Genomic DNA, 26,647 nt, shown 5'->3' on the forward strand with positions numbered 1-26,647 from the left:
CACATGGATAGCACTACAGCCATGTTTTCCATGAACAAGCAAGGAAGGACTCGTTCGCCAAATCTGTCCAAGCTTGCCCAGAAAGTTTGGATATGGGCACTCAGACGGAGCATCTTCCTGTCATCTCAACATGTTCCAGGGGATCTCAATTCTCTGGCAGATATCGCCTCCTAGAGGAACACGAATGGTGTCTACACAGAGAAATCGTAGAAGATATCTTCTCTCAGTGGGGTTTCCCCACTATAGACCTATTCGCCACAAGCGAAAACACAGTGCCCAGGATTCTCATCCAGGTTCCCCCAACCAGGCTCCCAGGGGAACGCCCTGTGGATGAACTGGTCAGGGATGTTTGCCTACGCTTTTCCACCAACACCCCTCATCAGGAAGGTGGTCAACAAGATGAACAGAGAATCGATGACGCTCGTCCTAGTTGCTCCCACGGGGGCGAGAAAACCGTGGTTCTCAGTCCCCGGCTGGGGGCTGTTTGGATTCAGTCCTGGCGCCTTAGGCGCCAGGCTCATCATAGAAAATAGTCCTGGCGCCATAGCCGCCAGGCTCATAGACTTTACTTACCTTATGCAGACCATGCTGCAAATGAGTCCAAGCCAACGTGAGGCCTGGATGGGACTATTTTATTACAGGGACTATTTTTCACTCTGGTGTGGTTCTGGGGAACTTCTTACCTGGGACTACTTTGCAGGCTATTTAAACCACGCCCGAACAGCAGCTCATGCTTCGCGTTATTCTGCATCCAGCAGCGTGACGCTCACTGTGTCTGCAAGTCAGCATCCAGTCTTCTACCAGGCCCGCCTCGAATCCAGAGCTCCTAGACAAAAGGAAAAGAAAGGAGAAGAGGTTAGATCACGGACATTATTTGATTCCTTACCTGATTCCGGACCCAGCACATCTCCGAGCCTGGAAAGGACATTATTTCAGCACGCGTCGCTTCGCCAGCAGCAGTGCCGCGTTATACTCACCAGTCCACCGCATCTTTCGACACGATGTTGCCTCCATCATTTTCTTCGTCGACATACAGCACCTGGGGGGAAAACAAATTGAATAACAAGGTGAGCCGAGAAAACCGACAAAGACGACCTCTTTGCCACTATAGGCTTACCTTCTTTAACACCAGAGGTATTATTCATTAATTCGCCGCATCTTCCTATGCCGCACCTATAAAGGGAGAGAAAACAGCAAATTAAACACATGCAACTTTTACCGGACAGTGTTTGATAATACAGACTCTTACCTGAATCCCATCAGCTGCCTCCAGGCAATATTCTTTTGGACCCAGCTGCAACCTAACGAGGGAATGGAACAAGAGTGAACATCAGACATATTGAACTCTTTGAACTTTATAGACACTGGAGTTAATATTCCTCCAGAACTCCTCCAGTACCTTCAACCCAGTGAAGTAACTGGTATCTACGCGCCCCTGCATGCCATGCAGGATCGAGAGCTCATCATTTAAAAACATAAGGTGAGATTACCAAAAGAGGATATCGGAGGTGATTAGTGGGGAGAACGAGAACTGTTGGGTGGCCATCACTAAAGTCCACGGGTGGCTAAATCCCTTTCTCCACTTGCAGGAGAATACTTCTACGAGTCCAGCAGACAAGATTAGGCGGGCCAGTCCAGACTGTCATCTCTTCACTACGCATCACATTGGTGGAGAAGAACGCAGCTGTCTGGGTCCGATCGACGCCCCTGTGGGAACCAGGTGAGCGTAACACGTATGCCATCCTGCTTAAAGTTCAAAATAAAAAGGAATGACCACTCTACTCGATCAAAAGCCTTTTTGGCATCAATAGATACTAGTACTGGTGGTACCTGTTTCTTTTGCTCCTTCTCAAGAACATGGCATACTCTTCTTATGTTGTCATGTGTTTGCCTTTTTTTCATAGATCCCGTTTGATCTGGGTGAATGAGATAAGGCATATGGTCCACTAAACGCTTGGCCAGAACTTTGGTAAATATTTTTTCGTTTAAATTTATCAATGCAATTGGGCGATATGACCCACAATTAGTTAAGTCTTTACCAGGTTTTGGGAAGAGGATTATTTTCGCTTCATCCATATAAGGGGAAATTTGCCCTGTATTTACAAAAGAGTTGTATAACAAAGTCATTGTGGGGGCAACAAAAATACTAAATGTTTTGTAAAACCGGGCTGGAAAATCATCTGGGCCTGGTGATTTATTCAAGGGAAGATCCCAAATAACACAAAATACCTCCTCTTGAGTGATAGCCAACAGCTGGAAGCACCTGTTAGTTGTCGACAATTGAGAGACCGTGATTGACGCTAAATATTCTTTTCGCGATTGTGCAGCTGGGACATCTGATTGATATGGAGTAGAAAAGTAAAGGTGGAATTGTTGGAGAATGCTGAATGTTTCGGACAGATCACCTGAGGGCAGTTTCATCTGCTGAAATATTTTTGAGGCTGCTTCTGTCCAGGCTTTCTAGCTAGAAGCCGGTACATTTTACTGGCTGTCATGTAGTATTTTTGTATTGAGACAAGGAGGGCTTTCTTAGTTGTAAACAAATTCAATTTTCATACCGCAGCCATATACTCCTTTTACACCTCAGAATTCGTCTCCATTTTCTTTAAGATGTGCGCTACTTCTTGCTCTAGTTCTAATTCCAAAGCTATACTTCTCTTACGTCTGTTAGCCTCCGCTGCTATGACAAACCCTCTTAATGTTGCCTTACAGGCATCCCATATAATATACATTGAGGTTTCCCCCTCATGATTTAGCTAAAATAAAATCTTTTATTTGGCATATAGTATCATCCCTAATCACCTGGTCTTGTAATAAGGCTAACAGCAATCTCCAAGACCATAGTTTATTTACAGTGTTAGAAATGTTAAGAACTACCACTATTGAAAGGGTGATTGTGTGAGTCGTAATCCCTGAGATTGAATCGAACAGTGGGGTAGTTGTCCAAACATAGTCTATTTGGGAGAATGATCTCTGTACGCGAAAGAATGTATATCCCTTTTCTTCCCCCTTCATACTGAGTCATACATCTACCAAGGATACATTTGCAAATTGCTTCTTCGGGGCTATCGAAGGGAAAGGAGTGACATACCTAGTCAGTTTGCTGCAATCCCGATCTCGGTCCCAGGCTATATTAAAGTCCCCCATTATTAACAGTTCCCCCTCCATGAAGGCTTCTAATTGCTCGGCTACGTTTTTCAAAAAGCTATTTGGCCAGTGTTTGGAGTATATAATGAAGCTACTTTTATCTTCACAGCCGATACCTTTTAGTATTGCAAATAGAAATCTTCCCTGCTTGGGGAATTTTGGACGTGCAACTTGGATCTCTGAGCCTTGCTTTACGGCTATTAGCACACCGGCCACTTTGCGATCTGCTTTTGCCTGTAAGATTATTGGATATTGCTCCAGGCGAAGTTTACCCCTGTCTGCCTGGCTAATGTGGGTTTCTTAGAGCGACACCAAATCAGGTTGGTGGCGCCTCAAGAAAGATTCCACTTTCCTACGCTTGTGTGGGGTATTAAGACCCCTCACGTTCCAAAATGAGCATTTGAGATGTGTTCTGTATTTTATTTATTTTTTGCCTTAAATGAGATACAATCCAACATATTACTGTCATGACCACCACAAAGACCATCGTCAAAATGAGAGTAACCCTATCCCATAACTGTTTAGCCCCACCCTTAGCAATTTTTTAACATCCCTAGTAACAGTGTTAACATATCCTTCCCTAGAACTGTTTCCTGGTGTGAGGCATAGTACCGATTGTATCCCAGGGCGTTTCCCGCTGGCTGTAACTCACCCTTCTTCCCAGGGCTAAGTGCAGAGAGTCCTAGCTCTCATCTGTTGCCAGAACAGAAAGAGTCCAAGATGACTCACTCCGTTCGATCTGTGTATCATGGTTTAATTTGATTTCCTGGCACTGTCTTTGGAGGTCCGGTTGGTTGATTAAGTGCTGGGTTTGTGAGGCGGACCTCTCCAGCGAGCTCACCAGTCTTCTTTTTGTAGGCCTGTATGAGACCTTTTTTGTTGACTCATGGAAGATAATTCTTCTGCATTCGGGTTTGGGGTCCGTGCCGTCGATTTTCCCTGAACTCCTTCTGCAGAGTTGTCTTGAGTATCCTCTTCAATATGTAACAGCGCCATACCTCCCTCCCTTGAAGCAATTCTTTGTTGTCTGCCATCGAGGTTCAAGCTTAACCCGAAGGGAAAGATCCATCTCTATCTAATTCCACGTGTTTGAAGAGCCTGCACCACCACAAACTGTGTCTTTGTAGCGTCATCCTGGATAGGGCCTTGTATAACTGAATCTCTGTACCGTTATGTGTTGTTATTGCTGCTGTTCTTGCCTCGTTTAATAGAAGTTCTTTTTGTTGATATCTTGCGCAGGTAGCCAGTACATCTCTAGGCCGGGCACCGGTTCTGATGTCCGAGGACCTATTCTATGAACTATATCCAGTAGGCTATTTGTGGGGTCGTTTTCAGCAATAAAGTCTGCAAATACTTGGGTGACTGTCTCTTCCAGCTCTGAATCCTGCACAGTTTCAGGAAAAAAATGTTCTTCTAATATTAGAGTGCCTGAAACGGTTCTCCAGGTCCTCATGTTGAAGTTCCAGATTGTGTGCCAGTCGTGCCAAGTCCTCTAGCGCTCTGTCTGATTGTCCTGGATTGCGCGTTCATTGGTTTTAACTCTGTCTGATAAAGTGGTAAACTCTTTGGTAAAGTCTGCGATTGCCCCTCTAATTTCTGAGGTAAAGGTTGAGAACTGTTGTTGAAAGGAAGAGGTGAATTTTTCTTGAAATTCTTGGAAGCTTTTCAAAAAGTAAAATTTAGATGCCGCCATGTCTTGTGTTCCCCGTTGCGTTTCCTGCTGCACTTGATCTTTCGATGTAACTTTGTTCCCAATCAGGGTTTTATTTGTTGCCCAAAGTACATCTAGAGATTTAGGCTGTTTTTGCGAGGAATCAGATTGTCCTGACTAATTGAGTTTCTTCCTTGTACCTGACATGGTGTCCAGTCAATTGGTCGACAGCAAACTGGTCGACAGCAAACTGGTCGACTGCAATTTGGTCGACACCATTTGGTCGAATGGCAAATGGTCGAATTTTTTTTTTTGTTTTGTGGGTTTCCGTGTGGGGAAAAAAAAAAGAAAAAAAAGGGGGTTGGGAGGGGGGGAGACCCCCAAAAAAAGGGTAAAAAAAAAAAAAAAATGCGACCATTTGGCATTCGACCAAATGGTGTCGACCAGTTGTCCTGTCGACCAAATGTTTTCGACCAATTGACTGGTAACCACCTGACATAAGATTTTTGTTATGATAGATGGATGTGTCGATTTCTGTGATGCAGTGGGGAGAAGCCTTTTGAGCGTTGTGTTTAAGTGAACTTTTATACAGGTGCTTGGGGGTCAAGATCCAGGAGCCTGATTTGATCTCTGCCTGTATTTACAGAACCTTAGCCAAAGCTTTAGGGTTGCACACACCGGTCTGCAGAAAGCGGTGTGATAGGGGCACTTGATAGTCTGCTGTCTCACCTTTGGACCTTTATGTAGGGAGTTTACAGATATAGTCTTGCAATATGTCTCCTTCCTTTCAGCTATATCCCTCTATCTCTCCCGCTTCTTACCCTCTGTACTTCATACTCGTGTTTGCTATGAATTCTATTTGCTTTTCCCCCAAGTTATTTTTATTTTGGTAAAGATCAGTTTTGGAGACTTATTTGTTGGGGGACTACCAGTTGCTGAATATATTTGATCCTCCTCCAACGCCTCCGTTCACAAGACACAATTAGGCAAGGGCAAACTGTGTCCAATTGCGCTGGGTTCTGAGGTGTGTAGTCTACCAGCAGCGAGGTGAGCGATAAATGGTAACCCTGGTACCACTTGAAACAAATGGGGAAAGAAGAAAACCCCACACACTTCGCGCTTGGTTAATGTAGCTCTACAATGTGCTTGACAAAAGATGAATTGGTTTTAGTAATGTTTAAGTAAAAGTCCCATAGTCTTAAGTGGGCTTGTTTAGTCCAGTTTATTATCTTGTGCAAAAGACCAGCGAACACGTGTTTCGACGCAATGTCTTTTTCAAGGCCATTAGATTCTTGATGCATTACCAGATGATAATTCAAGGGTACTGTAAGGAATCTCCTTCACAAACTACTATCTGCGTATGTCAGGTCCCTCTCTTACGAATAATAGTGACATTGAAAGGGAGAATGCCTCGGAGTAGGTGGAGCTGAAAGTTGGACTTCTTGTTAAGGTCTGTGATGTGTGGAGAGAAAGCGAGAGGAGTCGAAGATGACCCCAAAGTTTTTTTGCCTCAAAAGAGGGTAAGGGCAGCAGGGGACCCAAGGAGGGTGGCCAGAGAGTTGGAGGGAAACGGGGAGCATGTGTCTTACTGGCATGAAGGCAGAGATCGTTGGCAGAGCACCACGCCTGAATAGCAGTCAGGCAGTTTGGTATGAGAGAGGAAGAAGAGGAGATAGAGGATGGAAGCTTAAAGGAGAGCTGTGTGGCAGTATAGCACTGGAAGTGAGGAGAAAAGGTGGAGATCAAGTGGGCCAGATGGGCAAGGTAGATATTGAAGAACCATAGCAATGGGATAGAGCCCTGAGGGACGCTGCAGGTAGTGTGCGGTGGACAAGAGGACAGGAAAGGGCCCTGTTGCACTTGGAGGGTCGGTTTGAAAAGCTCAGCCAGGTCAGTACCCGGTCCGTGATGCTTAGGATAACACAGAGAAAATGTATGAGGATGTTATGACGGAGGCGAGCATCGGACTTCTTTCTTTAATGCAGAAGCACAAGCAGCCTGATTTAAGCAAACCCAAATGTACAAAAAATGAAAACCGTTGCTGAAATCTTTCTTTAAATTTTAGCTAAAAACGAGAACATATCCAAATAATATCTAGCCAACTGTAGTCCACCTGCACTCATCAGTGACTGGCAGTGCTTGAAAAGCCCCTTCCTGTCCTATGAAGTCTTCATTTGCAGCAGTCTCGACCACAGTTCACAACCTCCTGATGAACTGAATTTGAATGTTGTCCCACTCCTCCCCTGGCAAACCGTCATCCCCCATCAGAGTTATGCTGTCTTAACCTCAGCTCCCTGCAGATGCACTAGAAGAATGGTGCACCTTACCCAGCGAGCTAGAGTAGTAGAGGAAAAAGGCCTGTAAAGCTGTCTCACTCCGATAAGAACTGTCCTCTGGGATCGGACCTTACATTCTTCTTCGTCGTCTCTTCGTACACCTTCAGGCAATGTACTCCCCACAGCTTTGGCTGATCTAGAATAGCCGGATATGAAACCAGCTTGGAATTGCATTTGGTGCTTCTGGAAATATAAATATATTAACTCTGTTTTGCGAATTCATGCATAGTCAGTTTTCCTGACGGCACCATTCGGGAAAGGTCCGAATTCTACTACAAGGGGTGTTCTCAATGGGGAGTCTTTCCACCAATTTGTGTCCTGTCGAGATGGCTGATCTATATGCGTTCACTGTCTTGTATGCTTTTCCTTGTTCCACGAGTACTGCAATAAAATGAAGTACATAGGCTAGAGTGGGTGAAATTGGATGAACATCCTGTTCCAGGCACCAATGAGTCCAGACTGCCCAAGAACTAGTGTAGTGCTTTGACGTGGAAGGAGCCCAGCTGTCCGTGATGAGGCTGATTGCCTTTACCAAAAGGCCTGCGACTCTCCAACACTACTTGAAATCCTGCAGGATGTCAAAGTCGGAGCTCTGCTATGGAACAGTGGGTGCAGATCTCCCCTCAGATCTGTAAGAAGGGAAGGATCGTGCTGGTAGATAGATTGGAAAATTCAAGGAAATGTCCAGAAGAACTGAAAGACAAGTTTGCGTTGTCCGCAAAGGGTCTTTTGGCACCACCACTGCTTGCTCGTGGCAGATCTTTGCTGAGGACCAGGCAATGAGCATGAATGGGCTGAGGGGGAGCACAATTCACCCCCAGTACCCAGGTTTCGAGAAGGCATTCTCTGCTTTTGCTGCTGGGTCCTGCTTCCAGCTGAAGAACTTCGAAAGCTGGATGTTCACCCGGGAGGCAAACCGGACCATGTGAAAAAACCCAGAGGGAGAAGACTCTCTGCTGTAGTTTCCAGTCACTGTAATCCACTAGGTACCTCAAGTTACAGTTTGCTGTTGTATTCGCAAACCCCCGGGAGGTACTCTGTAGTTACCGAAATGTGATTGTCGAGGCAGCAGTGCCAAAAACTATTGGCTATCTCTGGCAGTAGCTTGGATATTGTGCCCCCAAGGTGATTTATGTACCTCATGGCCGACACATTGTCCACCTTGAGCAGAATGCAGCAACTCGCTTTGTCTTTCGTAAAGGTACGGACTGCTTTTTAGGAAAGATTTTTCTTTTAGCAACTTTTCCTCCATATTCTATGGATCCCCAAACTTTTTGATTTTGTTTTTACACCTTGTCCTGAGTTGGAACTGTCTGGATCTAATCCACATACCGGTGCCAGTGTTTCTTGTGTGCATGCTCGAGTCGGACCCACAGTGGTCCCTGATTTGACCACCTGCAAGATTTTGGCGTCCCAGCATCGACGGGTCCCGAGATGGAAGTCTTTCTTCAACCGCACGGAGACATCTGTGATGCCGTGCATCGGTGGCAATCAATGCAACTGGCTTTCCTGCATCTACTTGAGGATCCTGAAGAATCCTGAATGGTGCATTGGTGCCTGCTGCATTGTTCCATACGAATAGGTTGCCACAGTTTCTGGGCTTCTTTGACCGGAACCAACTGAAGGAAAACCAACTTCTAGTGACCCGCCAATGACCTGCCAAGTCTGAGGAAAAATCAGAGTACTGGTGGTAAGGTATAACAATACTGACTGGTACGCCTATGTCCACCCTTTGATTTCTTTTACAACTTGTTGACTTTGGTAACACTTGTTCCGAAAGCCTCCCAAAATCTAGAAAGGCATTTTACTTGTATGCTCCTTGGACACCCTTTTGGGCCTTATTCACATTCTCAGGGTCATACCCTGTCTTTTCCCAACTCCTAAAACTCTTTGGAAAATTTGTGAAATTTGGGCACAAAGCCCCATCAACTTAGGTTGGACTTAATATGATAGGGTTGCCGTTCCTGTGGACTGTCAGTGCTACATCTTAATACCTACCTTCCCTTTCAGGTATTTTGCGGGTTAATTGATTATTCTGCATTGACTAACTGTGATTTGTAAATATGTTTCATATTATTTTGCATTGTGTGATATTACCTGTTCCTTGTGTGTTTTGGGGCCTAAAATAAAAAATGTTTTTATAACTTATTGTATAAGTATAAATCTTGATTGCTTCACTGTGTGGTCTCATTGTGGACTCCTCCCCTCATCTTCACCATTTTCCATGCTACCTTAATTGGGTTGGCTAAACTCCCAGACGTTTCTCCCTGTTCACTTGAATTAGGGTGGCCTCCTAACCTCTGTCCCACAGGCCTTCCATTCTAACAAATGGGTGCACAGTGGTGAGGATAATAAGGTCTTGGGTACCTCATGTTGTCCATTGTTGGTGTGTCTGGATTATACCTACATAGAACACTGTGCATTTTAATTGTCTTTTCACCTGCTACAATTGAAATGATGGCAACGTCCACAATGACCACTTTGGGTGCATCTAAAGTAGATACCCTGAGAAAGTTGTGTGTTGAAAGACTTCCCCCCATCATCTGGAAACAAAACTGAGCTTAATCAGAGGAGTATGGATCAGCAGGAAAGCAGGATAGTTCCTCTTACAGTAAATGGTGATGCAGGAGGTGCTGGAGCTGGTCCCAGTAGCAGTAGTGGACGTGTTGTGACTCAGTTGTGAGGGAGGAGGAGGGTGATGATTTTACCAATGTCCTTGTAACAAATTCTGAAGCTGAGGTTATGTGGGAGCGGCAAAAGGAGAAGCTCAAACTCAGGCAGAAAGAGCTTCAGTTCAACATAGCTAAGTTAGAGTTTGATAGAATTGAGAGGCATAAGGATTACAGGTCCAGGCCACACAAGGCTCCCCCAGAGGGCCTGGGAATGGTTCTGGATCCTCTTCTAATCCTAGGTTACCTAAAGATCTGCTTAGTATATATGATGAGAAGAATGATCATCATTGATTGGTTGCTAACTTTTGATTATGCTTGTGAGATGGAAGAACTGGGTGAGTTTGACAACATTGCTTGGTTAATCAGCAGGCTAACCCATTCTGGCTGCACAGCCATTATGGAAATGTGTAAGGCTGATAGAAAATACTTTGCTAAATTGAAGCAGCCTCTCCTCTTTAGGTTTGGGAAAACTCCTGCCCAATACTTGAAGAGATTTCGAGAGTAAAGGAAAAAAAGAAAATAATACGTGTCATATGTGTCGGACTCCCTGAAAAACATGAGTGGTTGGGTTCACCTTTGAGGGCATAATCAATTTGGTCATGCTTGAACACATTTTTGCTTCCTGAGCTGAAGCAGCATTTGACTGACTCTAAGGAAATAGATCCTAAGATGTAAGCCATTGCTGCTGTCTTATGGTTATCCCATAGAGTGTCCAATAAGGACAAAAGTGCTTCAGGTAAGAATGAGGAGGGGAAGAAGCAGAAAGCGGGTGGGACATCTGATAAAACATTTTCTCAGAAAGCCCACAAAATGTTTAAGAAGGGTAAGTCACGTGATGCTGAAAAGGGTAGTGGGACTAACCATCTGAAGCAAAACAGTAGTTATTCTAAGCCTACCTATATACCAATGTCCAGTGGAACTTGTGTAGCCTGTGGAGGAAGTGATCATGTGAAGGGGGACCCCAGATGGAAAGGTAAGACCTTTGGGGTCCATCTGTGATTGGAGCCTTTTCTCATGATGAGGAAGAAATTCTCTCAGGGTCATACTTCTCATCAGATTCCTTAACCTGTGGGATAGGATCTGAAGTAGTTTCAAATTCCCTGGAAACCTAGAGTTGCCGAGGTGTATGCATCCATACCTTATAATACAAAGCATTATTTTAAGGATAGTGCGCTGGTTGATGGTGTAAACACCCATTGGGGACTCTGAGGGGTCAGAAATACGAGACGGACACAACGGTATACTTTTCTCACAAAGTGCCATTTTATTCAACACAAAGGGGTAAGACAAATGCCTAACTTTCCTTAACCTAACTAGAAAGTCCCTGCCTAACAAACCAAGGCTAAATAAAAATGACAGTGTCCAAAAAGGATCTGTCCCTCACACTCCAATATAGAATAACATTATACAAGGTTAGTTTGGCAATCTTAAAACCCACCAAACAATATATCAGTTCAAAGACCAAGATTGTGAGCAGGACTCCTTGTGACCAGGGTTGTTCTCCCTTCCCCTGGATCAATTCCGGAGTCTCTATAGCAAAGTTCTATTTCAAGAAGGTTCTGTGCAAAAGCGTGGAATATTAAGTCCTTCCCATTCAATATCCTTTTCACTTGGCAAAATGAATATCCCTCTTCCAACTGCTTGCCAAATGATTGTTTATAAATGAAAGCAACTGTCAATTTTCCCTGATTTCTTACTTGGCAAAACAAGAGTCTTTCCCTGAAACCACAAATTCATAAATCAATGCCAATGTTCTCTTCTCACATACCAAGCAATTGTTAACACATCTTATGTATTAAGGAACACTTTAGTCAGGATGGCTCAAAAATCACTTTCTACAATGACTTCTTCTTCAAAAGAAACACTTTTTGAGTTAATCAAGACAGGGTGATGAAATTAACACTTCCTCTCCACCACACCTTTTAACCACAATCACAGTACCTTCAATCATCTTTTTCTTTCCTAGCCCACTCGCCTGCCAGGGAAATAAATAATTGGTCCCTTTCCTGGCCCATTCACCTGCCAAGTGTACTTTGTGTCAAAACGTGTTCCCAAAAACTCCTCACCAATATAATACAGGAAGAGGTTGGAACCATCAACTACTTCTCTTAAGGTTTTCTTGACTTTAAACAAAGTGTGTGTTACATCTATTCCCAAAGTGATATACCTTAAAAGGATAATTATTTTCTTGCTTGCTGTAAAGACTAGAGGGGGTATCTGTACTTCTGCCCTCTATATGGTAGGGACAAAGGAAGGTTTGTAAGTATAGTGAATCCGCAAAGCCCCCACAAAGGAATGTCCACACACTGTGTTAGGTAATAACAAAGCTTCTTTATATAAACTAAGGTTCAGTAATATATATACGTTTCAGTAACACTTTGTACTTGGAAATACCTATTCAAAGAATGGCAAATATATACACTCTGTGGTTCACACAATACTTACATTCAGTAATTGATGCACTAACTGCAGACGGTTTTAAATTGGCATGTGAATTCTTAAGTGAGGTGTATCAGCATAGAATAGGGAAGAAAGGCGGGTTAGTTTTCAACAGTGGCAGAATGCTTTCTTTAGGCTAGAGATGCAATTATGTGTGAAGATCCCCTCCCCACCTGGGCAACCCGTAATGGAAAAGCTAGGAGTAACAAATTGTGTCTTTTACAGCCAAGTCCAATAATGTTCAATAACCTTCTGCTTTCTTTAAAAGATTCTACCTCCCCAAAGTACCTAAGAGGCCACAGGAGAGAGAACAGGATCCAAGCCAAATCTTGGACCCCTGGATGACTCCTGACGCTAGAAGATGCTCTTCCTCGACACAGTACCTTTGGTGCCTTAGTAGGTGAAGTAGCAGAGTTTCTCGGTTTCACTCGACGATTCCCTCCGAGGATTTATCCCCCTTGGAAGAAGGACCGACTGGGATGCTGAGTCAAAGAAGAAAAATGTAACCAAGGTCTTTCTGATGTGCAGCAGTTTTGATCTTCGCGGTGCTCTCCTTTGGTCGACGATTTCTCTGACTGTAGAAGACCTGTGAAAATGAAACTTGCTGTGGGCGCAAGGATGTCCCTTGAAATGTTCTTAAGCAGTTTGGAACTTTCGCAGCTCATAGTGACCAGTAGCATTATGCCAGGGTACCTCCTCTTCTGGGCGGTAGACCGCAACGGCTTCCAGCGGTCATGAAACGCCCCTCCAGACCATGGGAAACACCAATGGACATCTTCATCTCAATTTGTCCGGGCACTACTCTTCAGGACTCACAAAGACCCCTTCTCTGGACGGTAGGCACACAGGACTGGCTTCCAGGGTGCTTCTGATGAAGAGTAGCAGTTTGAACGATGATCCCTCGTAGCTCGGGTATAGGTCTCGTTTGCAGGTCCTGTCTGGATCAGTCCTTGGAAGAACACAGCAGCTTTTGGATTACACAAAGAAAATGCAGCAGCAGACCTCTCCTCCAGCTGGCCTTCAAGGAACAGCTTCTTCTTGCCTCAGCTTCGACTTCAGCTTCTCAACAAATTGTTCAGTCAGAGGTCACCTGTTATAGACATTGGTTCCCGTATACTTAGGCTGTTATGAATTCAGGAATACTACTAAAACACCAATAAAAGGATAAAAGTAAGTATTCAAAACGGATACACGTGGAGTCGTCCTGGTTGACTAGAATTAGAGCGATGTCCATCAAATTCAGACCTTCCAACTAATGTCACTCTTTGACTAATTCAGTCCGACAGTCAAAGGGAGTAATTAGTGGAAAGGGCATTGTAAAGGAATAATAATCACCAAACTGTTGAAGGAAAGATAAGAAGGACTTTAGGAACTGACGCAGAATTAGTGATACAATTATTGGCTTTACTGAAATACACTAACCTGTTCAATAGGACAGTCACCCAGGAAAATCCAAGGATTAACAAAAAACAACAAGGAAGGAAGTTAGTAAGGAAACTAACCCGTACGGAACGAGGGACACACTAGATTCGGGTTGGTGCACACAGGGTAGCGTCCATGAAGTCCAGTGCACTGAATCCTGATGCCTTGACCAAAGAGAGGAGTTGGTGATTAAAGGTCCAGGAAAGTATCAAATGTCTTGCCCTTGTGAAGTCCGTGAACCAAAAATGTCCAAAAACAAAGGATGGTTGAAGCCCTTAGGTTCAAAGAGTAATGGGTTGGTTTAGCAAACAAAACAAGTACTGGACTGGAAACAATAGCAGAATCCGCTTTGCCTTGGAAATGCTGAGTGAAATACCTAGCTGCTGGTACAGCGGAGCTGGAACGGCTGAATGCAGGTGAGAGGCACCACAATGAAACGCGGTAATGCAGCACTAGAGTAGCTGCCGAATAATTCCAAACTTCAGCTGCTCCGGGTGTTACTGGAATGGCTTAACAGCTGGAAGAAAGCACCGCAGGGGAATGCGGGGTTGCTTTGGTTGCTCGAGCGTAACGAGAACCGTTGAATAGGACCGAAAAGAAAACACTGCTAAGGAACGCAGTATGAGGCTTGAGTTTGAGTAACAAAACTCCAAGCTCTGAAACGTAGGAGAACACCAAACGATCAGAAGCATCGTATCCCAAAATGCTATGATTTAAATACTAGTCATGTGATACTCGCGTAGATCTCGGAATGACATCACGTGACAGGAACCATAATGAGATACGAACGTGCATGCAGAATGAATCGATCCCTTCAATGCAGGTAGGGAATGAATGTATTGCGCCGTGTTACAAAAACATGAAGTTAATGCAAACGTTTGAAATATTAACGTAGACGCTTGCCAGGAAGTCTCCCCAACAGCCGTCAACGAGTATAGAACGGCCTGGCTGTTCTCTGGGCTGTGTGGGTAGGGGACACCCACTGTTTAGAGGTAATCTGAGTAGAGGTCCTCTGAGTGTTATCTGTAATGCCAGGCTTGATTGGGCCGACAGGTATGACAAGGCTGAGCCGGGCTCAGTCAACCCATCATGCGGAAGGGTATTCATGCAAGCAGGCAGCCAATCCGGCTCCGAGGTATTAAGGCCATTCACTCCACCTAAACAGCCATAACAAAGAATGTGGATTGGGGTAAGTACCTAGCCTTTTAGCACAATACACTGCATTCATACCAGTTTCAGTCAGGGTTGTCTCGGTTATTTTGCTGCACACAAAAACCTGATACCCATAACACGGAATGTGAGTTCACTTCAAACTCCACATACAACTCCCACCTCTTGGGGTGTACCCTCTGGGAAGGCTCCAGTCAGTCTGACAGAAGGCAGCCCCAGAGCCATACATGATATTGCCACCCAACAGCCAGTCAGGGGGAAGGACAGAGGCAGGGCTCCCCAGGACTTTGGGGACACAAGGCAAAAGAACCCAAGAGGTCACGGGTCCCTTCTAACAGAAATCCACAGATTCCTATGTCGGGGCCTTAGAGTCCCAAAATGGAGGACACTCCAAGCCACTGCCAAGTCAGCATGTAGCTGCCTCCACCCCATGCCCTGCTCTGTGGGCAACACACAGGGGCCCAAAAAATGCACATAAGGGATACAAAGGTGTAGTCCCCCACCCATGGGTGCCATAAGGGTATCCCATGGGTGGTGTTCACGAAAAGAGCTGCACTGCCAGAGTTCCAGGCTGGACTCGGTGGCAGGTAACATAGAGGAAACACACACACAGAAATGCTGCAACAAAGACTAGGAGGCCCTGTTCCTCCATAAGGCATATCCAGCATCACGCTTGCCTTTTAGTTGTAGGTAATGCAGGTTAGAGTTCTCTCCTCCTTGGTATCTAATAGAAAGATGGCTTTGCTCCTGCAGCCTTTATTTCCTGTTAATGCAACATCTTGGCTGCTAGCAATGTGGGTTACAATTGTCTCCCAATTGGCATCCCTTTTTAGGAGAGGTGATCCCAGTTTGCCTGAATATCAATCTTGTTACAGTGATCCCCCTAATTGGTATCCCTGGTCAGGAGAGTTGAGCCTAGTTTGCTTTAAGAACACTCCTCTTTGGCAAGGTAGGTTACAGTGGTCTCCTAATTGGTATCCCTGTGCCCAGTTTGCATCAGTACATTTGTTCGATATTCCAAATAGTTATTTTCACGTAACGGTCTCCTTTGGAGCACCCTGTGGTCACCTGCTTCAGGCCAACTCGCGATTTGCCATGGCATCTCCTTACTCGCTGGTGCTTCTTCAGAGCCTTCTCTGCTTCTGCCAGCACCGCTGTGACTGCTGCCGCGCGCGCAGTCCCTTAATGGAGCTCTGGCACTGTGTGTTCTCTGGTGCGTCTCCTGTACTGGAGCACTTCACCGCATGTCAGGAGCTCCTCTTCCACACGACGTGGCTGGCTTCAAAACTGCTTCTTGCTGTACATCTCTGCATGGCCACATTTCCCCAGCATCTACTGTGCCTTCTACACAGCGTCCTGCTGCCTCCACAACTACACCACCAGCTTCTCTCTGTCCTTGCACCAAATGTCCATTTATACTTTTAAACCCCACTCAGGTGGTTTCTCTCCCAACAACTAGACCGCTCATGATCTTTCAACAACTCGAAGTCCCTCTTCCTTGTCCCCATACTGTCGGCATTATGGGATTTGGAATCCACAATTGATCTTAAGTCCAAATTGTCAGTACATTTACAGTAAGCCATTAAGGCTTTAGGAATATTAGGGCAATCACTAAGAGGTCTTGCACTCCCCTTGACAGGAGTCCCCTCCCAAGTGATCCTTCCGCATGCTACCACCCACAGGGTCAGGAGCAGGTAGCGGCTGCCTTTCCCTGTCCATTTGAGAGGCGGCCCAGGTTGGGATTTTAGGGATGATTTCACTAGATTCATCACAGAACACTGGGGCCAGCAGAACTGTAGTGGATTCCACACTGGTATATTCAGAGGAGCTGGCCAGAGCTACTCTTATGCCCACTAAGTCGGCTGATGGACCCCCTCTCAAGTTTCCAGTTATGCCTGAAACTCATCTGTAAATCATGGAGTAGTAAGGATAACTGTTAGTGTGCAGAGGCAAATCCCTGGAAAGGTTCTGCTAGGGAAGGATCTCAGAGACTTTGGTCTTCTGGGTGGCACTGCAGAATGTCCATTCTCTAGGTCTCAGACCAAGGCTGCCTAGTCCAAGGCCCAGCCAAGGGGGACCTAAGGCTAAAGGAGGAAAGACAGAAAAGAGGGAAGGAGACTATTTCCCCCTAGCTGACCGACCACTGAGGTGGAGGCAGTTGGCCAAGCTCCTGAACCTGATGAGAAAGAGGGTCTGCCTGAAGTTTTCAACCCTTATGACCACCCTGAGTTGCAAAGTTTATTTGCAGAACGGGGTCTCTGCAAGAAAGAGTTTAGTAAGCGCCAATGTTGGTGTCCATCTTTGGAAGGTCTCAAGAGACAGGACTGTTCCCAGTTTGAGAGTGAACCTCCTGGGAAACGCAATCAATTGGGAAGGTGGGCGCCTGTACAGTGAGCCCACAGAGTTCCCTGGAGGAGACCATAGGAGGTTGGTGGTTACCCTTCAGGTGAGACACTTCTTCCTACAACTGGCAAATGAAGACCCCCTTGCAGGCCATCTTGGTGATCAAGAAGACCCAGGAGAGGTTATCCATGCATTTCTACTATCCGAAGATGGGATACCAGGTAGGAAGCCATCGTAGGAGGAGTTCCACTTGCCAGATTTCTGTTAAAAGTGGTACAAAGATTCAGTCTCCTTTGGTACCCCTCTGTACAGTGGGTACCTCCTTGGAAGGTAGGGATTGACGTCGTTGGTCCCCTTGACCCTCCAACATCCTCGGGCAGCAGGTTTATCGCAGTAGTAGTTGATAATGCTACTAGATATCCTGAGGCCATCCCACTGAATACAGTGATTGCCAGGTCAGTTGCTAGGGCATTAGTGGGCATCTTTTTTTTTGTGCCCAATATTGTTTTTATTGAAATCTCAATGAACATGGCATTAAGTCAACATCAACAATCATTTACAATGAGAGCATTCAAATTTCGTTTTTCATGTTTTCTTATATTCATATAATCCCCCCAAATTAAATTCCAATCAAATTAACAAGTAAATGAACATAATAAATCTAATTATTGGTTCCATTTGGCTAACTTGGCCCACATACTGCGCCCCTTCTCGATAAACCAACATTTATGTCCAAGTGCATGCAGGCCATGTGGATGGAATGTGGAGTTTCCTATGTTTTCATCACCTTTTCATCCACAGACAAATGGCTTAGTTGAGATATTCAACAGAACTCTCAAAAGCATGAGTGGAGCCTCGGAGGAGAAAGTGGGATCTCCTGATGCTGTGCTTTTTTTTGCTCACCTATAGAGAGGTACCTCAAGAAGGGGGTTGGCTTTCGCCCCTTTGAACTTCTTTGGTCACCCTGTCATGAGACCCCTGGCTATAGTCCAAGAAGCATGGGAGGTCTTCACTCCTCCTGCCACTACAAATGTGGTGCAGTATGCACTTGGGTTGAGGAAGAGGGTGGCCTTACCGAATGCTCAGGCCAAAGACAAGTTGAGGGGGCTGGTCAAGCTTTGGTAAAATATTGGTATAACCAGAAAACTTCACTTATTAATTTCACTCCAGGCCAAGAAGTCCTAATCATGAATCCTATAAGTCTAGAGCTTTGCAGGACAGATAGTCAGGCCCTTACAAAGTAGTGCAGATACTTGGTTAAGTTAACTATTTAGTGGACTTTGGGAGATCTGGCCAGGCTACAGTGTTTCGTATAAATGGACTGAAGGCATTCATCCCTGGGGTTGAAATGGCTGCTCTGCTCCTGGCTTGAGAGAGGCTGGCAGGAGAGGTATCAGAACGTCTCCCTGATCTGTTCAAGGTTGGTCCTTCAGATGGCTCCATTTAGGCTAAAAAATTGTCCCCTCAACTGACTTCTAAGCAGCAAGGTAACGTGAAAACTTTACTGCAGGGTATTGGCAAATTGCTCTGACAGAGAATGCCAAGGAGAAGACTGCATTTTCAACTCCTGAAGCTCTTTACCAGTTCAGGGTAATGTCTTTTGGGTTGACAAATGCACCTGCCACATTCCAAAGAATGGTTAATCATGTTCTGAATTGGTTAGATGATTTCTGCATTGCATATCTAGATGATATAGCAGTCCTCGGCTCCACTTGGGAGGAACATGTGAAACATCTGGGGATTGTGTTGCAGGCTCTTCAGAAGGCCCATCTGACCATAAAGTCAACCATGTGTCAAATTGGTCACAGTTCAGGGGAATGAGGTTGGTGAGGGCAAGATTCAGCCTCTTCCCAGTTAAGTACAGGCTGTACAGGACTGGGCAAGCAAACCACACTACCCAAACCCAGGTGAGAGCTTTTTGGGGCCTCAGTGGGTATGTCAGAAATGCCATGGCAGACTATGGCACCATATCTGCCCCTCTGACTACCCTCGGTCTCCAAAGAAACCCAAGAAGGTGATTTGGTCTAAGGAGTGTTGGAAGGCCTTCCAAAGCCTGAACTATTCCCTGTGTCAGGCCCCTGTTCTCAGGGCAACCAACTATCAGATAGCATTCATAGCGCAGATAGATGCCTCTGACTGGTATAGGAGCAGTACTATCACAGCTAGATGACAAAGGCAGGGAACATCCTATATGCTATTCTGCTTAAGGACGGAGAGCTCAGGTGGTCGGATTTTTTTCCATTGTATGGAGCCTTATGAAGCTGAGACTCTACCTCTATGGGACTCACTTCGTTGTGCAGACTGACCATAGGCCCTTAAAGCAGTTGATGAACATGAAGGGAGAGAATCCTAAGTTGCTCAGGTGTTTTATAACCTTTCAAAGCTTTGACCTCATTGAACAGAGGTGAGGTGCTCAACATTGCAATGATGATGGGCTGTCCAGAATGTATAGCCGACTGGAACAGGAGACCCATCCGGGGCAGATTAAGTCCCCCCACCCCTAATCTAGGGGTCGGGGACAGGTTAGGTGAGTGTTAGAAAGGTTTTCTCTTTTAGCAACTTAACCTCCATATTCTCTTGACCCCCAATTGTTTCACTTTTGTTTTTACGGTACTAAGGGACATTTCTGCAGACCGCACATAAAAAAGACCAATTTATTTTGGTCGATTTTGTGCTGCCTGCTAAAAGCCGAAATAGCATGAATCTGGGGGATTTCACCCCCCGAGCCTCCCTTTGCTCATTGCTCCCCCAGTCCCTCTCCATTCGCCCCAAGCATACCCACTCAATCCCCCACCACATTCACAAACACACACATAATCAAGCACCTTGTCCTGACTTTTTGCAGTGAAGTGAAGCCTTCAACCTCCCTTGAATGGTCTTTTTGCTCACTTGTTATGGGGAAACTGTCAGTACTGGGAAACTAGATTTCCCTTAGTCTTTTTAAATGTTAGCTATTTTGGGTAACTTTTTCATGTTGCACAATGCATCTTCCAATGCAGTGCAATTGAGATACTTTTGTATTTCCCTTTGGTGGCAGCAGTTACACCATTTCGACGTATTTTCTGGCTGCTAACTGCGGCTAGCGTACTAACATGGCCGTGCCGCAAGGTTTTTCGCTTGCTTTTTGCCCATTTTGTTCTTTGGCCTTCTTCCTGCCTTACCAGGTCAGGAATTTCCTTTTATGGTTATGCACTTTCCCGGGAAAGCATTGCTTTTTGCGGGCTAGTGTCCACCACGTGTGTTGGGTCACTGGAAGTGGTTGGGGACGGTCTGGTCCTAATCCACATACTGGTGACAGTATGTCTGATGCGCATGCTGAGTCAGACCCACAGTGGTCCCTGATTGGACCACTGCTGGTGTGCATGTGTGGGGCAGACCTTTGCATTGGAGGGCTGAGTGTGTTCACTAACCTGACTTTGGGATAAGAAGAGGTTTCTTGCAGCCATTCCAGCAGTTCTGAAGAGGAGCCAAATATCCTGTGTAGCTGTGAACACCATGGAGGACCCAAGGTGGAGCCCTGTCTGGCTCCTGCCCATGTGGACGGGATGAAGACTGATGTGCAAATGGATATTTCCCATCTGTGAAAGGTACAGTGAGTTAGTGTGGCTGCGGACTCACAAGTGGGTACCTTCCCAAAGAACAGGTCAATGGGCGCCTATGACTAACATCTGATGGATGATGGCAGGCAAAAGCACTGGGGAATGCACAGGATCCTGAAAGTCAGGGATCCAGCTCCTGCAGTATAGAAGGGAAGCACACAAGGGAAGGGACTAAGGAGAATGGAATTATTTTTGTGCATTTTTAATTCCTGTTTTAATTGTGTTGGAAACTGTTGGTTCTTTGTGTTTAGTGCCTTGAAACTGGCTTGTTCGATAATGTTTGCGCTCAATAAATATTTATCCATCTATGATGCCCATGCCACTGATGCTGCCTTGGGAGAATGCCGGCCAATGCCGTACTAGATAAAAGGTTCCTCCGAGCACACACACTTTCACATCAAACTGACCAATTTAAAATCACATTCCGATGTAACCAAACAAAAGCCAAAAGAAGGTAGGGAAAATTACTTATCTGCTGCTCGATGAGCTAAGAAAGAGGAGTAGAGAGGATAGGAACGGGCTTTTCAAGGGCTGGTACTTAGCAAGGGGTGCAGGAGAAATCAGCTGGCTCCTAGTTTTGGACTACAGATGCCCAGAGATCCTTGCAATCTGTTTTTGTTACTGTTTTTTGCCAATGTTTAAAGATTTCAGCAATGTTCTGAATTTAATTTTTGTAAAGGTGTGCTTGCTTAAATCTGACTGCTTGCGCTTATACCTTAAAGAATTATAAATCTGTCCTCCAGTCTTGACGTAGAATTGCTAACCTTGGTATCCAGCTTAGTTGCTGTGAAACAGTTGTAATCATTACTTGGGTTAGGAAAGATTTTCTTTTTGCACCTTTACTTCCATAGATTCCTATCAAACTCCATTATCTTTGCTCGTTTTGAAACCGGTCCTGACTTTTTGGAGTTAAGTAAACCCTCCTGCTTTTCTTCTTTTCCCTGTTTGCTCATTCTTATGGTGACTACAGCTAGTCGCAAAGACTGTCTGTATTGAGAGACTATTGGCCTTATTACGAGGTTGGTGGTAACCCACCGGTGCAACCTGGGTTTTGCCGCCAACCCTGTAACACCGAAACCGGCACCTGACTTTCCTTTGTTGCGGGAAGTCAGGCACCGGATTGTGTCAGTCCCCAGTGGACTCCATGGGAGTGGGGAGACGGAAGCACTGGCACCGTTGCTAACAGTGCCGGTGCTTCCGTGACGAATCTGCCTACCACGGCCACCTCGCCTGGCTGGGGTCCAACTTTTCAGGCGCAGCGGCCCCAGCAGGCAGACTTGGTTTTGTCCGGAAACAAGGGTGCCGATAAGCTTACCGGCACCCTTGTTTCCCGGACTGCCACACTCATAATGAGGCCCAATGGCTCTATGAATTCTTGTATTTTTACAATTGCACAAGTCACCTTACAGTGTGGTTAGGATACTATGCATCCTTATAACTTTTAATATAATAGATTTCTGGTTACTTTGACAATGTGCCTAATACAAGCTGTTGGTAGCTGTGGCTAGCACCCAAAGAGGGCCGCGCCACAAGACTTTTCACTTGTTCTTTGGCCTTATTGTTCTTAGGCCTTTTTCCTTCTTTCTCAGGTCAGGAAATGCCTTATATCGCTGTCACCTTTTTGGAGAAAGCTGTGACTTTCTCAGGCAAGGGGGCATTGTGTGTGTTAGCCAGAGGAGGGGGATGGTATGTTCTGGGCCCAGTACACATAGTTTGTCGCCCAAAGGTCTGTTGCTGGACGGATGTGATGACCAGTGGTTGTCCAGGAGTGGACAACCCCAGGCAGTTTGAATGGTGCTGATCCTTATCATTGGTGGGCTTAGGCTTGCTCCCAACCTGAATCTTGGATGAAAGGAGGGCTATTGAAACTTCATCAGGTCATCATTAGAACCAAGACAACCCAGGATGTCCCCTCACTGACCAGCATCGACTCCAGTGATTGGCCTGGTGAATCCCTGCTGGTCAGCCTGATTTCAGAAGACCTTCATTGGTGCTTCAACCCTTGGATCAGTGAAAACAACCAGTCCAGTCCTCGCCCCTGTTCCGGGATCCGTACCTTGGGAGCCTTGGAAGTGCCCCTGGATCCACTGACCAGCTCTTTCCTGGGCTACCTTGCTGCAGCAGTCATCGTTCCAAACAGAGCTTTGGAACTTTGCAGATCGTTGACTTATGCCACAAGTCAACTGTCTGTGCAATTTCAGCTGTCTCACTCCAAGATTAGCTGTGCTGGGCTGCTTCTGTGTTTGCTGCTGTACAATCACCTTTCACCTCCTGGCCATGGTGAACTTCGTTGGAACAATCCTTCAATATTGTGAGGTATCCTGAGGGGTCTGCACCGCAGACATCTTGATATTTTTTCTTCTGGAAGCTGACTGGAACCGTTTGGTGAGCAAAGGGACTGTCTCCCGACACGGAGAGTGACCCCTGCACCTGCGACTCCTGGGCCTTCCTCACCGGAACCAAACAAAGAAGATTGTGTCCGCAAAAGAGTCCCTAAAGGACTCTGGAAGACCTACAGTGGTATCTGGAAGAATAGAGTTGCGGTGGCGGGGTTAAGTTAACGTACCTGTTTATATCCACCCTGTCCTCCATACGGTAACATTTAGGCAATGAGCCCCAAGCCTGCAGGCCATTACCGTAAAAGGTAATGCCCCTGGGGCCCATATTTGCAATGCTCAGGCCTTAACGAAGGACCCAGTGGCATTAACTTATGTGGTAGTGGCCCGCAGGCAAGGGGCTTATTGCCATTAGTACCCTGGCCTGTTAGACTGGGGTACTAAAGGCATGTTTTTTTTCTGTTCTAAAACTCCAGAGCGTTTCAGAACAGAAAAAAAAATGTTGAAGGGCAGTGGTGGAAGGGGAAACTAAGTCTGTGTTTTCCTTTTCCATGGCAGCCATTGAAAATAAGTGAAAAAAGTAGACAAACAAAATGAGCACCATGGAAAGACCCCTTCTCCCTTTCCATGGCGGCCAATCAAAAAATAGGAAAAACGTTAACAAACAAAATAGCTGCCATGGAACGGAAGAAGGGACTACTTGTAGTCCCTTCTTCCTTTCCATGATGGCCTGTCAGATAGGGAGCAGGCGCGCTGGGAACAGAAATGTTCCCAGCACGTCCGCTCTTGAAATGGACAGAAAAGAAGGTAAGTGGGGGTGGGAGGGAATTCTCTGGATGGGGGCAGGTGGGGTTGGAGAAAGACTTACCTGATTTCCTGGCAAGGGGAGATGGCGGCCTCCAGCCCTGAGGAGGGTCAGGGTGGCTGGATTACCAAGTGGTAACGCCCGCGTTCCGAGACTCCCCATTGCCTGGGAGTGCGCAACCCACCTCCCCCTTGCCGAGTACTAATGGTCCTAACTCCCTCTGGCCTGGCTTCTGGTCTTCGAACTTGGGCTAAGTATCCTTTCCTAGGTCACACTGTGTGAATAAAATAGAGAGCGGTACTTGCCTATCTTGGGGTGAACACTTAACTAACTTTTAAAAACTTTATAAAGCACCACCAGTGCCCACTGCATCATTTCTGAAGCTCTTACCTGAAATGGATCTAGTGGAACATTTAACGTTTGGGCACAGGGCCCCATACCATCTTATGGTTGGACTTGTTCTTATTCTGACCATTTCTACCTACTTTCCTTGTATCTGAGCACTCACCTGTTGAGCATGGTAACTGATTCATATGCAACTCTATTCTCCTATTGACAAAGGTGTATATATGTTATGAATGGTTTCAATTGACGATACTTACCTTTGATTTGTATATGCTTAGGGTCTAAAGAAAGGCCTAGTAAATAACTGCATATTGATATATTTACTGTCTAACTTGAGTTAAGTGTTGCTCTGTGTGGACTCGATGTAGTCCTAGACCACTCACGCTTTTACTGTGACTAAGCCATGACTACTTGGATACCTTAACTTGATTGGGTTTTGGCTAACCTCTCACTGTCTTCCCAGTTTACAATAAATAGGGTAGCCCCCATAAATCCTACTACCAGGTGTTGATTTTGGAAGTCCATCTTAACAGCTTGTTACAAAAATATATTCAATGCACACAATGATGCACAACGGGCAAATATTTGTCTTTTCATAAATAGACAACATAGCCTTGTTAATTTGCCAAACCTTGTTATTCATTCTAAAGAGCAAGGTACCTGTTGTAAGAGCAACATAGTGTATTTGAATTGCTGTGAGGCATAAACCTAATTTAATTTTGTATTTTCATCTTTGTGTGAAAAGGGCATGAACTCTTATCGGAGTTGCAACAACGCCGATTTAATGGCTCCGATGGAGGTGTTGCATGGTCTCCTATGGATGATGAACTTCTTGCTCAGCCACAAGTCATGAAGCTGCTAGATTCACTTCGGGAGCAGTATACTCGCTACCAGGAAGTTTGTAGGCAACGTAGCAAACGCACACAGCTAGAAGAGATTCAACAGAAGGTAATGCAGGTAAGCACCAAGATTGGGCATCCTTTGTGGATAAGCAAAGATTCCTCTTGGTACTACTGCCTTTTACTTTGCACCCTATGACCCTCTTCATCCTGAGAACTGCGTGTCTGCAGCATTTTATAAACTTTAGTGACTCTTCCAAATATGTATGCACTTGTGAAAGAAATTATTAGAACTTTAAGCAATGTATATGTTGGGTCTGCAATATGTTAAAAGGCACTTGAAACATTTTAAATGTTAAAATGAAAAGGCTGTTGGTATCTCGCAGGTTTACGTACGTTTACCTCATTGCGGATTACTTCTTTCCTCCCGGTGTCTCGCAATGCTCTTCTGCTGCTGCTGGTGTGTGCCTCCAATATTTCTGTGGGTACCCCTTTGTCATTAGATCTGGAGCCTACCTTGGATTCAGATTATTAATCCAAACCAGCATTAGATGAGGATTTTCTGGGTATATTGTCAAAGGGTTACCTATGCCTATATGCAAAATGAAAGTTTGTCTAATCCCTCCCCAACTCAAAAGGCAGCACAGACATATGTCTTTCGCCAGTGGACTATGTAAGGGTGTAGATGTTTGAGACAAACCAAGAGGTGGCATGGTTTTGGTTATGAACTTTTATTTGTATATACCACAAAGAAAACTATCTTTCTGATGCTTGTTAATCTGCTCAGAATCACATGTGTGCATATGGTCCGACATCCAGTGGTAACCGCAGAGTATTGCATCTTGTCTTTCGGGGGCCGAAAGGGGACATCGGCATAGGGTGTGTCTGTAACACTATCCCTACCGTGACGTGTAGTTTACCCAAAATCCCTCACGCGCTGAGGTCCCTCTGTTTTTTCTGCACAGATCACTGGTCGCCCTATTGCGGAGCTCTTTTATAAGAGACATTGTTATACCTTGTTTATCGACTTTGTTGATTATCCCCTGATAGTAACTTCAAAGGTGCTTCCTGTGCTACGCCGAAGACAACGAGGGACTTTCAACGCATAAGACTGCGGTGGACTTCGACACCTAAACTCCGGTGGCGGAGCCGTCCACGTGGCCGGGTCCTCTGGCCAGCCTACACAGTAGGGAGAGTGGGGTCGGGGTGGTCATATCCTTTCAGCTATGTCTCTCCTCTTTCCCCCTCTTTGCCCTCTAGGTCTGGTCATTGCCTTTATTACCTTTCGCTATGGAAAGGGCACTATTCAGGTTCTGCCCCTCTTGCAGGGCCAGATACCCTTGGACGAGCACGATAAGTGCAATAATTATCTACCCCTTTGACCATGACGAAGCGCAGTGCGCGGCCTGTAGACTCCTTCGACCTAAAACGCACAAGGAGTGCCGCGTTAAGCGGTGGGCCGCCTACGGCATATCGCGGGCTGGATCTTCTTGCCCCACCGCCATACCAGCAGAAAGTGACCGGGGTACGATGCCATTGGGTA

At 45.6% G+C, this 26,647-nt stretch overlaps 1 protein-coding gene across 5 annotated transcripts in view; it reads left to right on the forward strand.

Moving 5' to 3' along the window:
- Nucleotides 1-26,647, forward strand: part of SESTD1 (SEC14 and spectrin domain containing 1) — a 1,198,983-nt gene that overhangs the window by 521,532 nt on the left and 650,804 nt on the right. For 4 of the 5 annotated variants that reach the window (XM_069616097.1, XM_069616095.1, XM_069616098.1 and 1 more), the window contains one exon: nt 25,011-25,222. In XM_069616097.1, the coding sequence (XP_069472198.1) occupies nt 25,011-25,222 (212 nt within the window). The remainder of the gene's footprint in view (nt 1-25,010; nt 25,223-26,647) is intronic. The other variant, XM_069616099.1, reaches the window with a different exon arrangement.

This window comes from Ambystoma mexicanum, chromosome 9 (assembly GCF_040938575.1).
Source record: "Ambystoma mexicanum isolate Mex_15411 chromosome 9, UKY_AmexF1_1, whole genome shotgun sequence".
NCBI classification, from domain to species: domain Eukaryota; kingdom Metazoa; phylum Chordata; class Amphibia; order Caudata; family Ambystomatidae; genus Ambystoma; species Ambystoma mexicanum.